Source organism: Pelobates fuscus, chromosome 12 (assembly GCF_036172605.1).
Source record: "Pelobates fuscus isolate aPelFus1 chromosome 12, aPelFus1.pri, whole genome shotgun sequence".
NCBI classification, from domain to species: Eukaryota; Metazoa; Chordata; class Amphibia; order Anura; family Pelobatidae; genus Pelobates; species Pelobates fuscus.
Genome location: NC_086328.1, coordinates 64,305,103 through 64,317,967, shown reverse-complemented (window position 1 = coordinate 64,317,967; position 12,865 = coordinate 64,305,103). Strand labels below are relative to the sequence as shown.

At 43.8% G+C, this 12,865-nt stretch overlaps 1 protein-coding gene across 1 annotated transcript in view; it reads left to right on the top strand.

Moving 5' to 3' along the window:
* The first annotated feature begins 3,875 nt into the window (after nucleotides 1-3,875).
* The window catches only part of PACS1 (phosphofurin acidic cluster sorting protein 1), a 101,690-nt gene continuing 92,700 nt past the window's right edge, over nucleotides 3,876-12,865 (top strand). Inside the window, exons 1-2 of the mRNA XM_063438260.1 lie at nucleotides 3,876-4,215; nucleotides 8,402-8,489. Of these exons, the coding sequence (XP_063294330.1) occupies nucleotides 4,034-4,215; nucleotides 8,402-8,489 (270 nt within the window). The 5' untranslated portion in view covers nucleotides 3,876-4,033. The remainder of the gene's footprint in view (nucleotides 4,216-8,401; nucleotides 8,490-12,865) is intronic.

The following is a 12,865-nucleotide window of genomic DNA, read 5'->3' as shown; positions in this document are numbered from 1 at the left end:
GCTATGAACTAGGACAGTTTAGGGTATCTTTTTGACTTTCTGAAATTGTAGGAGTTGGTGTGCTATTCAAATATGAATCTATATCCATTCTAGAAAAGTTATAAAGTTTACTATAATATCAGTTGTGGCAAACCTAGCCACTTCTGGACTGTAATATAGAAAGGTTGTCTGTACTATGTGCTGTGTGTATTCTGCTATGTATCCTGTGTGGTAGATGTAAATGTACTGTGTATCTATGCTATGGTAATTCGCATGCTGGCAGCCGTAAGCTACCAGCATGCAAGTACTTCGTTCGACGAACAGCGGCTATCCGGGCTGTTCGTGGAACGAATGCGGGCTCCCCTGATAGACCACACACTTAGGAGCGTGTGGCACTCGTTAACCGATTGCAACAATGTTGCAATCGGTAATTAGAAGCTCTCCTAGGTGGCTGTCGTTCGGCTACCGACCATGCGGCGGTCGGCCATCTTGGATTCGCTATTCTTCAGCGGTGTTTGGTCGTCGAGCGCCTGGAACTGAAAACGGCTACTCGATGACACGAAAACCGCTGGACTTCCAGACCGTTCGGGAGCCCGGTATTCGGTAGAATCGTTCCCCCAAGTATAATCGACAGTTTGAGGGGAACTTCGATGTAAACTGTATTTGTTGCGGCGTTCGGTCATTTCAGCTGGGATCTGAGCGGTATTCACACAAAAGATGCGCTCAGACCCCAGCTATCTACCGAACGTTCAGTCAGTTAAATGTACCGTATAAAGCTTATAAAACGGATTTTAATGTGAATTGTCAGTTTTGCTACACGAGGGGATAATCCACTTAATCGTCCATTTTAGTGGGAGTATCCCTCTCATGTAGCAATGTACCCTGGGAGAATTACACTGTATTATGGGAGAAATCCCCTGAAACTTCTGTCAGGAAACCCCTTGCATGGGGAACTGTATAAATATAGAGCCTGTGAATAAAGCCAGTTAGTTGACTCCCAAACTGTGTTTCGTCCGGTTATTGGGAGGATTGGGATATTGCCTTACTTTTCAGCGCTGACTGTGGATTTACCTGTGATACCAGCGGAGATCGTGGATTCTACTATTACACTCCGCTACATCAGTTAAAACAGTTACCAATCGATTTGGGTGTCAAATACACTTCATTTTTATTTACTAATCTTGTAATTATGTTGGAGGCAACCCTGTCCCTACGTTTTTGCGTAAGCAGTTTTTTCGGGGACCACCAGGGATCGTGTGAGAGTGCCGCCCCCCTCCCTCCCATGCTAAAGGTAAGAAAGGAGGGAGGGATATAATGCCTACTTTTTATTTTACCCCCCTCCACACACACACAAACCATTCTAAAATTCACACACAGCCCTCTCACACACAGCACTTTCATACAACACAGCCTAAATCCCTATGTACATTTAAACAAATGACGTGGCAGGTGAGCTTATACTCAAATGGCCATTGGAATAAAACTAAAGAGCCTCCATTTTGTTTAAATGTACATAGGGATTTAGGCCAGAGAACAGGTAGCGTTCTCTTTGTTTCTACTATGTATTTTGAGCTGTTGGATACTAAGCTACTGCTGCTGTAAGTGCGGTGCTTTATCTTTGTGTTTGTATAAAAATATGACATAGAATAGCAACACTGCAACCAATCAGGATCCAGCACAGTCTATAAAGGTGTGGTACTCCAAGACTCTTCCTCTTTCTTTGCTGCTCCCTCAGACCAGTTAAGTATTCAAATTTTCATCTGAGTGTGTCATCTGAGTCTGTTTTGACAGGAATTGATGTACTCATTTTTATAATACTCTTATTACTCTCCTCCCTCTTCCGACGTCATCCGCCGCATGTGCGCGCATTTAATCAGTCCATAGGAAAGCATTTCTCAATGCTTTCCTATGGATGCAAGCGTCTTCTCACTGTGAAAATCACAGTAAGAAGCGCGGAGGCGCCTTTAGCGGTTGTCAATGAAACAGCCACTAGAGGCTGGATTAACCCTAATGTAAACATAGCAGTTTCTCTTACAGCTGCAGGGTTAACCCTAGATGGACCTGGTGTGATGGATAGAAATTATTGTATGTAAAATGTATATGTACTGTGTGTACCTGTGCTCATTCATTACTCAAAATGGCTGCTAGAGCACCCCCTCCCATCGACTAAGACCCTCATGTAGCAAGATAGCGTCTCCATTCGGAGCTACACCTAAAGACGATGATGGAGGAAGTACATCAAGATAAAACACTTAACATCTAACCAATTAAATGTTTACTTTTACGAATACCTAACCCTGAACCAATTCAAAAGTTTACTTTCTGTATTTGCACACGTTGCATTCTTTTGCCTTTTTAAGGGGCTACACCGCCCCCTGACCATACACTTGGAAGTTTTCATTTTAACTGAAATTTTGGTGTCAGTGTCATTTCTTCAGCGTGCACGCATCATTTCACTTTAAACATTTGGACAGGGGCAAATACTCAAGCACACACTTGGCTTGGTCTAAAACACTGGTACCCAGACCACTTCATTGAGCTGAAGTGGTCTGGGTACCTATAGTGGTCCTTTAATGTCAGGAAATAATGTTTTGCCCTTTTGTGGGCTGAGGAAGAGAAGATTTAAGAACACAGCTCATTGTAAGTATGTGTTTTCTTTTACAGGTTTTAAATGTATTGCTTTCCACACTGTTATTAGGGCATGAGGGTACCTAGGGTAACCCTAGACACTTAGGGATTTATGGGTGGACAATGTGAAAAATATTTTTTGAGGGGGTTGGATGTTCTTTCTGTATTTTTTCGCCCATGCTATTAAATTGAAAGCCACCACCCGCTGAACAGCGATTACCTGCTGGCCTGAAAGTGATCTATTCACTCCCATTATTTAGTTATGCGGGCATAAAGAAGGTTAAAAACCAACCATATAGTAATGAGGGTCATAGTGACACCCACAGGCTTTTATTCTTTCACTTTTTTAATGTGGTCGCTGGCTAGCCAGCGACCATATGGTTAACTCTCACGTCACTGAACGCATTTTTAAAGTTCAAATGATAATTTTCTTGTAAAAAGCAAGTGAGTATTCAACCTGTGGAAAGTATTTGGTCCTGTTTCAATTTAAAAACTGAGCTTTTATTACAAATTGTATACTGTGTATAAGGCTCGTACGCGAAAAACACATTTTAGAGCACACTAAACACTCTCTTCCAAACAAATGATACAGATCAACCAGAATTGGCTTTAGTAAATATGAGAATTGCAATTTTGGTAGAATTTTGCCCATTTTGTTGTCACTTCTGTTTGCTCAAAGTAATGGTGGCCAAATTACATTATACCAGCTGGTGTGGACTAAAATCCGGTAAATCTCGCCCACCATCAACTAAACAGCCTGGGTCAGTGACGGTCATCCCTTGACATAGAAATGCTGACCTGGCTTTCTCACTAAACCCACTGCCCCGACAGCTTTTGGACACTACAACTGGATTGTGAGCCACGACTCGAGCAGTCCACCGTTTGTTTTTAATATAAATAATACTTTTAAAAGGCAGTCCATAAACGTCATCAGTAATATAGCATTTTTAAGAAACCATAACAGCGCCTGAATGAAGTTCTATAATATGGAAATTAGTACACTATAATTATATTGTGTAAATGCGCTCCATACAATGCCATTACATGTGGCAAAGACACAAATCTATATAGGCTTCCGGTAATGGCATGCATGCGACACTTTTTCAGTGGAGACGTTCACCCCAGTCTCCACCTTTGCAAGTGACTGACCAATGAGAAACGCAGGCGGGTATAACCTAACCGTGATTCGTTGCTTTCAAAGCTGATTGGACACAAGAACACGTCGTCATCACCATAACGCCAATTAGTGACGTCAAGAAAGGAAGCCTCGCCCATAAACACTGGACGAACGGCTTCATTTGCCAGAAGAAAGGTGCGTTCTCTCCACAGTCGTGCATCCTCTGATTGGTCCGGTCGCGTCTAGTCACGCGTTGAATTCCTCACCCTGTGATTGGTTGGCTCGACAGTCTCCTCTTTTCTTCACACCATGACCGAGCGCTCTGTCTCTGCGGGGCCGTTGGGGGCCACTGCCATTCCCCCGCCGGGATGCCCCGCCCCTAGCGGTGACGCGCTGGTGACTGGCCCCACCCCGACTGCCGGAGGTCCCGTTCGTATGAATTTATACGCGACCTGGGAGACGGATCGAGGAAGCGCTGCCTGCGTACCCAGGTTTGACGTCATTACGTTAATTTTTTTTTTTTTTTTGGGCTTCTCCCCTGTGCTTTGTGGGCGGAAATCCTCTGGGGAAGTCTCTTCATATCCAGAACTCATATTTGTATAATTAGTTATGGTATCCGTTAAGACTTTATGAAAACATGATGGCATAGAAAAAAAGTTTGTGTCACAGGAAATAATTGTATACATTTAATTTGTTGTAATTTGCAATTAAAAAAAAAAATCATTAAAAATATGGCGTCAATTTTTAACTTTACGTCTATTTAAAAAAAAAAAAAGTATTGTCTCTTGCATGTTTCCCAACATTTTAACTGGACAATGAGGGACACTTTAATTTTAGGGGTGTGAGTGAGGGTGTGGCCACATGCTGGGCTGTTTTTGGTGATTTACTAATCATTTATAATGCTAAAATGTAATATAGAACTAGAACAATGTATATTATTAACACAGACTGATTTCTAAATACATTTATTATAGTTTAAACACTGAAGGACCACATGACAGTATATGCCGTCATGCAGTGTAAGACTTTAATGACCAGTGACTGCGTAGAGCGTCATGCAGTAAAGGTACAAACAGGGGTTAAATCCCTGTTGTTACCAAGAACCCCCAGGTATCCTTTGATATTAGGTGGTTTCTTTGCCAGTTGGGGCTACAGTTAGTGTCCCCAGACTGACAGGTTAGCTGCGGTAAAAAGACCCTGGGGAGATCTCCCTGCTTGCAACCTGAAGCAGGATTGGTGCTGGGCTCTGCCAGCTGCCCAGCACTGATCTCTGAGTGAGGATCTTCAGCATGAGAGTGAGCTTTCTCTCTCATGCTGCAATCACGATGTACAGAGAGGTCATGAATGGAAAAACTGTTTTCATTCTGTTAGGATGAAATTCGGTAGTTTCGCCGGCATCCTGTCGAAATGACAGGACGTTCAGGAATACTGACAGGAAGCATCGCAAGATCACGGAGGAAAGGCAAGAATTGTGGGAAAATTTCTCTGACCACATGAGACGGAGCACACTTTGCTCCTCCGCTGGTCAAAGATATTCATGCGCAGGAAACCTCCATAAGACAAAATAGTCCCTACATTGTCTTATGTTTTAAAGAAAACTAGAGCAGACACGAAGAAATGAAGAACAGACCCTGACAGAGGGAGAGAGGAGGAATCGACCTGAGGAAAGGTAAGTTCAGCATGACAGTGCTGCTTTAAGTACTATGACTTAGGTTTGTGATCAAATGGTTAAATGAAAAGTGTCAAAATGCTCTTTGTTTCATAACCTGGGGTATGTGCTTTCTATAACTATATTCTTTTGTGTAGCGGTTTTGCATTTTGTGATTACTATTGAAGTTGTATGCTCAGCATGCCAAACGTTTTAACTTTAAAACCATAACTGACTCAATGCAGAATTTGTTTTATAGCTTCTACAAATACCGTATTTATCGGCGTATAACACGCACTTTTTTCCCCTGAAAATAGGGGAAAAATCGTGGGTGCGTGTTATACGCCGATATCCCATAATTACTTACCTGTCCTGAAGCGTGGGCCGGCTTCACAGCTTGCACCGCGGTACAGGAACTTTAATTTCATGTTCCGGTTTCCGGCGGGACTGAAAGGAAGTGTGCACAATAGTGTGCACACTTCCTTTCAGTCCCGCCGGAAACCGGAACATGAAATTAAAGTTCCTGTACCGCGGTGCAAGCTGTGAAGCCGGCCCACGCTTCAGGACAGGTAAGTAATTATGGGAGGAGGAAGTACACTATGGGAGGGGAGGGGGGGGAAGTACACTATGGGAGGGGAGGGGGGGAAGTACACTATGGGAGGGGAGGGGGGGAAGTACACTTTGGGAGGGGAGGGGGGAGAAGTACACTTTGGGAGGGGAGGGGGGGAAGTACACTTTGGGAGGGGAGGGGGGGGGAAGTACACTATTGGAGGGGGGGGGAAGTACACTATTGGAGGGGGGGAGTACACTATGGGAGGGGAGGGGGAAGTACACTATGGGAGGGGAGGGGGGGGAGAATACTATGGGAGGGGGGGAGAATACTATGGGAGGGGGGGGAGAATACTATGGGAGGGGAGGGGGAGAATACTAGGGGAGGGGAGGGGGAGAATACTAGGGGAGGGGAGGGGGAGAATACTATGGGAGGGGGGGGAGAATACTAGGGGAGGGGAGGGGGAGAATACTATGGGAGGGGAGGGGGAGAATACTATGGGAGGGGAGGGGGAGAATACTATGGGAGGGGAGGGGGGAGAATACTATGGGAGGGGAGGGGGGAGAATACTATGGGAGGGGAGGGGGGAGAATACTATGGGAGGGGGGAGAATACTATGGGAGGGGAGGGGGGGAGAATACTATGGGAGGGGAGGGGGGGAGAATACTAGGGGAGGGGAGGGGGGGAGAATACTAGGGGAGGGGAGGGGGGAGAATACTATGGGGGGAATACTATGGAAGGGGGGGGGACACTATGGGATGAGGGGGGAACACTATGGGATGAGGGGGGAATACTGTGGGATGAGGGGGGGGGAAATACTATGGGAGGGGGGAAATTTCCTGGAATTTCTTTCTAAAAATGAGGTGCGTGTTATACGCCGATAAATACGGTATTTGAAATCCTAGACATATTGGAAATTTTAACAATCGGTAATAAGAAGTGAATCTATTTTGAATTAGTTTTCTTTAGTTGCCCTTGGTATGTAGAAATTATTGCATGTAAAACGGATTACAAAGTCGTGTTCCCCATTACCCAATTTTTTTAACTATTGCATTATGTATACATATAGGGAATCAAAATCAAAGGCCATATTTCTACTTTAAAGTATGATTTATACTATGTATGGGTACACTTAAACAGAGGGAAAATTATGTGAAATTAATGCATGACAAGAAAGCTAAAACGGCCTTGGTCGGGGTCAAAGGGATTCTATGTTGTGTTAGGAATACAAATCTGTATTTCTTACATTACAGAGCCATTTGATCTTCCCCACAGCTAAATGGTTGAAAAAAACCTTTTTAACTCTTGCCCGATTCTAGCACTGATCTCCCTCGGCGCTGGATCAGTGTTTCGTCTCCTCTGACGCTATCCGGCAGGGTGGGGGCTAATGCGCATACGCGTCGAGCGCTGAAAGCACATTAGCCCATCCCTATAGGAAAGCATTGCTTCAAATGTGATTTTACTGACGCTGGATGTCTTCATGCAGAACGTGAGGTCATCAGGCGACCAAAAGTCCGTTAGCAACCAGGAAGCGCCTCTACTGGTTGCCTGATTGACAGCCACTAAAGGCAGTCTTAGTTCTGCAATGTAATCATTGCAGTTTCTCTAAAACGGCATTGTCTTACATTGCAAGACTAAGTGGGTGGGGGACAGTGCACCCAGACCCCTTCAATGAGATGAAGTAGTCTGGGTTACTATAGTGTACCTTTTAAAGAACAACTGTCACCTCAAAAATATTTAATATAATACAGTAACCCTTTCATCAAGTATTGAAAAACTCATCCATACCTTTTTAGTACAAGATACTACAGCACCTCTTTTGGTCGGTCTGTGTTTGAAAATCAACCATTTGTCTTTATTGTCTTTCCTGCTTCAAACACTTTTTGTTTTTCCAACACTGTTCGACCAAAGGTGCATGTAGATGGCTTAGGATCCTGTCATGTACTGAAAGTATGGATGAATTTCTGTCAAAAACATATATAATTTCTTTTAAAAATTGATGAAAGGATTATTTAAATATATTTTTAAATTGCAGTTTCCCTTTTACCCGCACATTACTGTATTATTGCTGTGGAGCTCTGTTTTATACTCAAGCAAACTAACAATTTGGAGCTCCTAGAAAAGAGGGACAGTAGGATAGAAACAAGGGACAGTGGAATTTGGGCCAAAAGTAAAGACTCTCGGGAGGTATGCACTTGCAGGGTCTATAGTTTGCAAATACCCCACCCACACTGCCCTTGATGTGCTATGTACACATGCATGGTGGCACCTGGAGGTTGAACTCCAAAGTCTATTTTGATTATATGACTGAATAACCTCTTTGTATAACTGATTGGCTAATGCCTTTTTTTTTTTCTTTTTAAATTATTATTCCTTGTGACACTGGTAAGGTTTAATAGTTGGAGGGGAGGCAGTTTTAAATTGAGTATATATCTTCTATTTATATTGTAACAGATAAAGTGTGTTAATTTCTTCCCAGGCTTTTTTCTCTCACACTGAGGAAACTCATTATGTTCAAAGATCTGGATAAAGATTTATCATCAGTAGTTATTGCTGTCAAACTTCAGGTAACCTGCTATAAGTGCTTTTAATACATTATTACTTGTACGCATTCATTTTTTTTTTTTTTCGTTTTTTCATCTCTCTCTTTTTTTTTTTAATATAGTGTCAGGTACGGATATAAATGTAAGGTACCTGTAGGCATAGAATTCTAAGGCACACCCTGCTGCCCTCCTCCCCTCTCCCCCATTAACCAAAAAAAAAGAGAGGCAGATAAAGTTAGTTTTAAAACATTTATTAACTGGACATTGCAGATATAACATCATAACAGATATGTTTGTGCATATTGCTGCTGAAATATATTGTGTTCCAATCTGTTTATATATAGCTGCTGTTATGCAGTGTGCATCACTCAGTTCTGTCTCTGCTACTGTTACAAGGTTCTTGCTTTGTAAGAGGTGTTGGTGGGTAAATGTGAAGTGATCCTGACCTGCCTCACATACACACTGGAGGAACTGGCAAACACCGAGTTTTACACCCTCTAAAACTATTTGTACAGCTCTGCTATGAAGCATAGGACTGACTGGGCTATAGAGGACAATGGCAAAGGCTCCTGGTACTTATCGGTATTTCCCCACCAACCAGCTAAGCTTCAAAAAAGGCACATTATAAGTACTGAAAACATTGCATAACATTTAATCGTTTTGACCTAAGGTTTGCATTTAGTTATGCATTCGGGTTTAGAAGTTAGTTTTAGGTATTCAGCTATAGTTAGAGATTAGTTTTATGAATTTGATTTATAGATTAGAAGTCTGGACTAGGCCTCTGTACTATCCGTTAAGGAAAATACATAGTTACTAAGGAAAATGTGATTTTTCTTTTCCTGATCATTATACATGGCAACATTTACCTATGGGTTAACTCACTTTACTTACTCACAGCAGAAATGACAGGAAATAGAACTCTTAAATTGGTATAAATAGATCCACCCTGTCCTCATCAGGTAATCTTTGTAGCTTTACAACTCTCATAGAAGAAGGGTGGGTATGTAATGCTGCGATGTATAATGATCAGAAAAATATTATGATAAGTTGTGAGGATATTTATGGGGTGATAAATATTAAAATAATATTTTTATAAAAATGATCAAAAGTTAATTAAATTGTTGTTTATATAAAAAATTATATATTGGCACTGTTCCCCTTGATTAATTTAAATCGAAGAGCTACCCACTATTTTAACTCTTATAGACTCTGGAGCACATTTTATTAGAGAATTTGTATTTCACACATTAATCACAAACTAATTAAAAAAAATATATATAATTTATTGTGACAATAATTATTAATGTGTGACAATAATCGGTGAATATTTAGGTATAACATAAGTTTACAATATGGCAGTTTAATACAGTTTCAGATAGTTCAATAGCAACATTTATATCCATGTAGAGGCAATTTCAACAAGATTTACGACAGGACACTTTCTTTGAAATCAGCTATGACTTGACATAGAACGCAGCATCTCACAGCCTCACAGGACAGCACATCATATGGTCGTAAAAACTTTTCTCTGTCTGTCTGAATCACATTGAGTTAACTCACTCAGTGCTGGCTACAATTCTCACAGGAAAAATACCTTTTTATATTGAAGTTTGACAATATAATCTCTCATACCAGATCAGTTAACCATTCCTTCTCATCCAATGACCAATAAGAATAATTCTAACCAGATTTTACATTTGCAGAAGATCCCTTCCTGACTAAAAATTACTATCCCAAATTCAGATAAGTAAATAACTCTGGATAAAAACTTGGTATGCAGGGGGGCGGGGTCTGACCGCGGAGCTGAGAGGACATTGGCCTGAAGAACTCCTGCAACAAGCTTCATATAAAACAGTCTTTCACGACCTAAATGGCGACTAATCGTGCCACAAAGGACAGGAAATGAGAGGTGACACTGACCGGAGCACAATGACACCCCCTAAGCGACAGTACGAATACTACCCACCCGACAAGTGTCTAAGGCCTACTCGCATGGCGGGCGTGGGAGGGACGGCCGCTCTCCCGCCGCCACAACTAGCTACCTCTGTGTGTATGGGCCCTTGTTCCCTCCCCTCTGGACCGGCGGGGGTCATCCCGGTCCACCTGCCCACAGGGAACACTCACCTTTGGGACGATCTAAAGCGCAATTCCAACCAACGGGACACACGAGGCCCAGCCAAGATGGCTGACGGAAGTGCAGCCCACCCAGAACAACAGACCGCTAGTGACTGGGCAGCAGCCTTTCAGGACAAATTTGACGCCATATGCAGGTGATTCCTACGGGGAACGCTGAACAGACTACGGGGATTCTCGGAGGGGGCGCTCATAGTGGGGGGCAACTTTAACGCCCCACTGTACCCTCGGCTAGATGTGTCAACTGGGCATAGCTGCTTACCACATTCGAGTATCCAGTCAATACGTAAATCAATTAATGAACTGGGGCTTGTCGACTGCTGGAGAGCACTACATCCGGAAGTCAGAGACTATACCCACTTCTCAGCTCTCCACGGTCGTTACTCGCGTATCGATTACATACTGCTCCAACAAGAAGGCCTGTCACGCCTCCGTTCGGCTACCATAGGACCCGCGACCTGGTCGGATCACGGGCCGGTGATGGTGGAACTAGAATCCCCACTGTTTAAGCCAGCACGCTGGACATGGCGAATTAACGAATCCCTGCTCCGAGACCCTGAGGTGGTTGAGGAAATCACACGGGCATTAGACAACTATTTTAAGGAGAACGACGTGGGAGATACATCACCAATAACGATCTGGGAAGCGCACAAGAGCGTCCTCCGAGGCGCGCTCATCAGAATAGCTTCCCGCAAAAGGAAAGCAGTCATGCAGGAGATGGCAGAATTATACGGGACCATCTCGACTTTGGAACTCCTACACAAATGGACGCAACAGGCAACCACCCACGAGGAGTTGACGGATGCGAGACGCAAGCTGAGAGTGCAGGTACCATCGCTCCCTACAGTATTCCAAAAATGTCTTCTACCTTCACGCTAATAGAGGAGGTAAATACCTGGCTCGTCTCCTGAAAGGGGAAACTCCGCGAACAAGAGTGCACAAAATACGTCTGCCTGGAGGGACAATGTCGTCGTTCCCGGAAGAAATTGCAAACGAATTCCAATGTTATTATCATCGGCTGTCCAACCTCACTACACTGACGGAGACGACATCCGGACTAGACATCACCGAGCTTACTGGGACTTTCCTACAGGATAACGTACGCAAGCGGATCAACCCGGACACGACGACCCTTCTAGATGAACCAATCAGCGTTCAAGAAGTAGCGGCGGCCCTGAAGAACACTAAGAGAGGGAAGGCGCCGGGCCCGGACGGGTTCCCAGCGGGATATTACAAAGACTTTTCCGCAACCCTCATACCTTGGCTGACGAAAGCAGTTAATTCCATCACGGAGGGGAAACGCTTCGGCGCGGAGTCACTGGCAGCCACAATCTCGGTTTTACTCAAACCGGGGAAGGATCCCGAGAACTGCTGCAGTTATCGGCTTATCTCCTTACTGAATGTGGACACGGAACTTTTAACTAATGTGTTGGCCACCAGAATACAGCGAGTGCTACCGAGTATCATTCATGCAGATCAGACAGGGTTTATCCTTGGAAGGGAGGCGAGACACAGCACCTTACGCCTGTTCTGAATACAAGACAGAGCACGGAAAGCAAAAGATCGCCTTCTCATCCTCTCCACAGATGCCGAAAAGGCTTTTGATCGGGTCAACTGGTCATATATGATGACTACACTAAACACCATGGGACTGGGACAGAAGATGATGTCGTGGATATCCGCTGTGTATGACAAGCCTCGTGCATCGGTCCGGGTCAATGGCGCGCTGACCGACAGCTTTGAGATTAATAATGGGACGAGGCAGGGATGCCCTCTGTCCCCTCTTCTGTTTGCAATGACCTTGGAGCCTTTGCTACAGGCGGTGAGACAAAATCCTGACATTCATGGGTACACATGGAAAGGCTCGGAACATAAGGTGGCCGCTTATGCAGATGACCTCCTCTTCTTCATCACTAGCCCCCGAATTACAATACCCTGCCTACTCGCGAAACTGGAACACTATGGTAAAATATCAGGATTCAAACTCAACCTGTCAAAGTGTGAGGTGCTGAATGTGACCTTCCCATCGAATGAATACACTGAACTGAGCACTATTTTCCCGTTTCAATGGCGTGAAGAACGGATGAAATACTTGGGTATATGGATAACCACCGACCCCCAGGATATCTATCGACACAACTTCTCTTACTTGCTACGGACAATTACATCAGATTTAGAAAGATGGGCGTACCCGCACGTCACATGGCATGGGCGTATAGCAGTTCTTAAAATTAATGTGTTGCCAAGAATTCTATACTTGTTTCAAA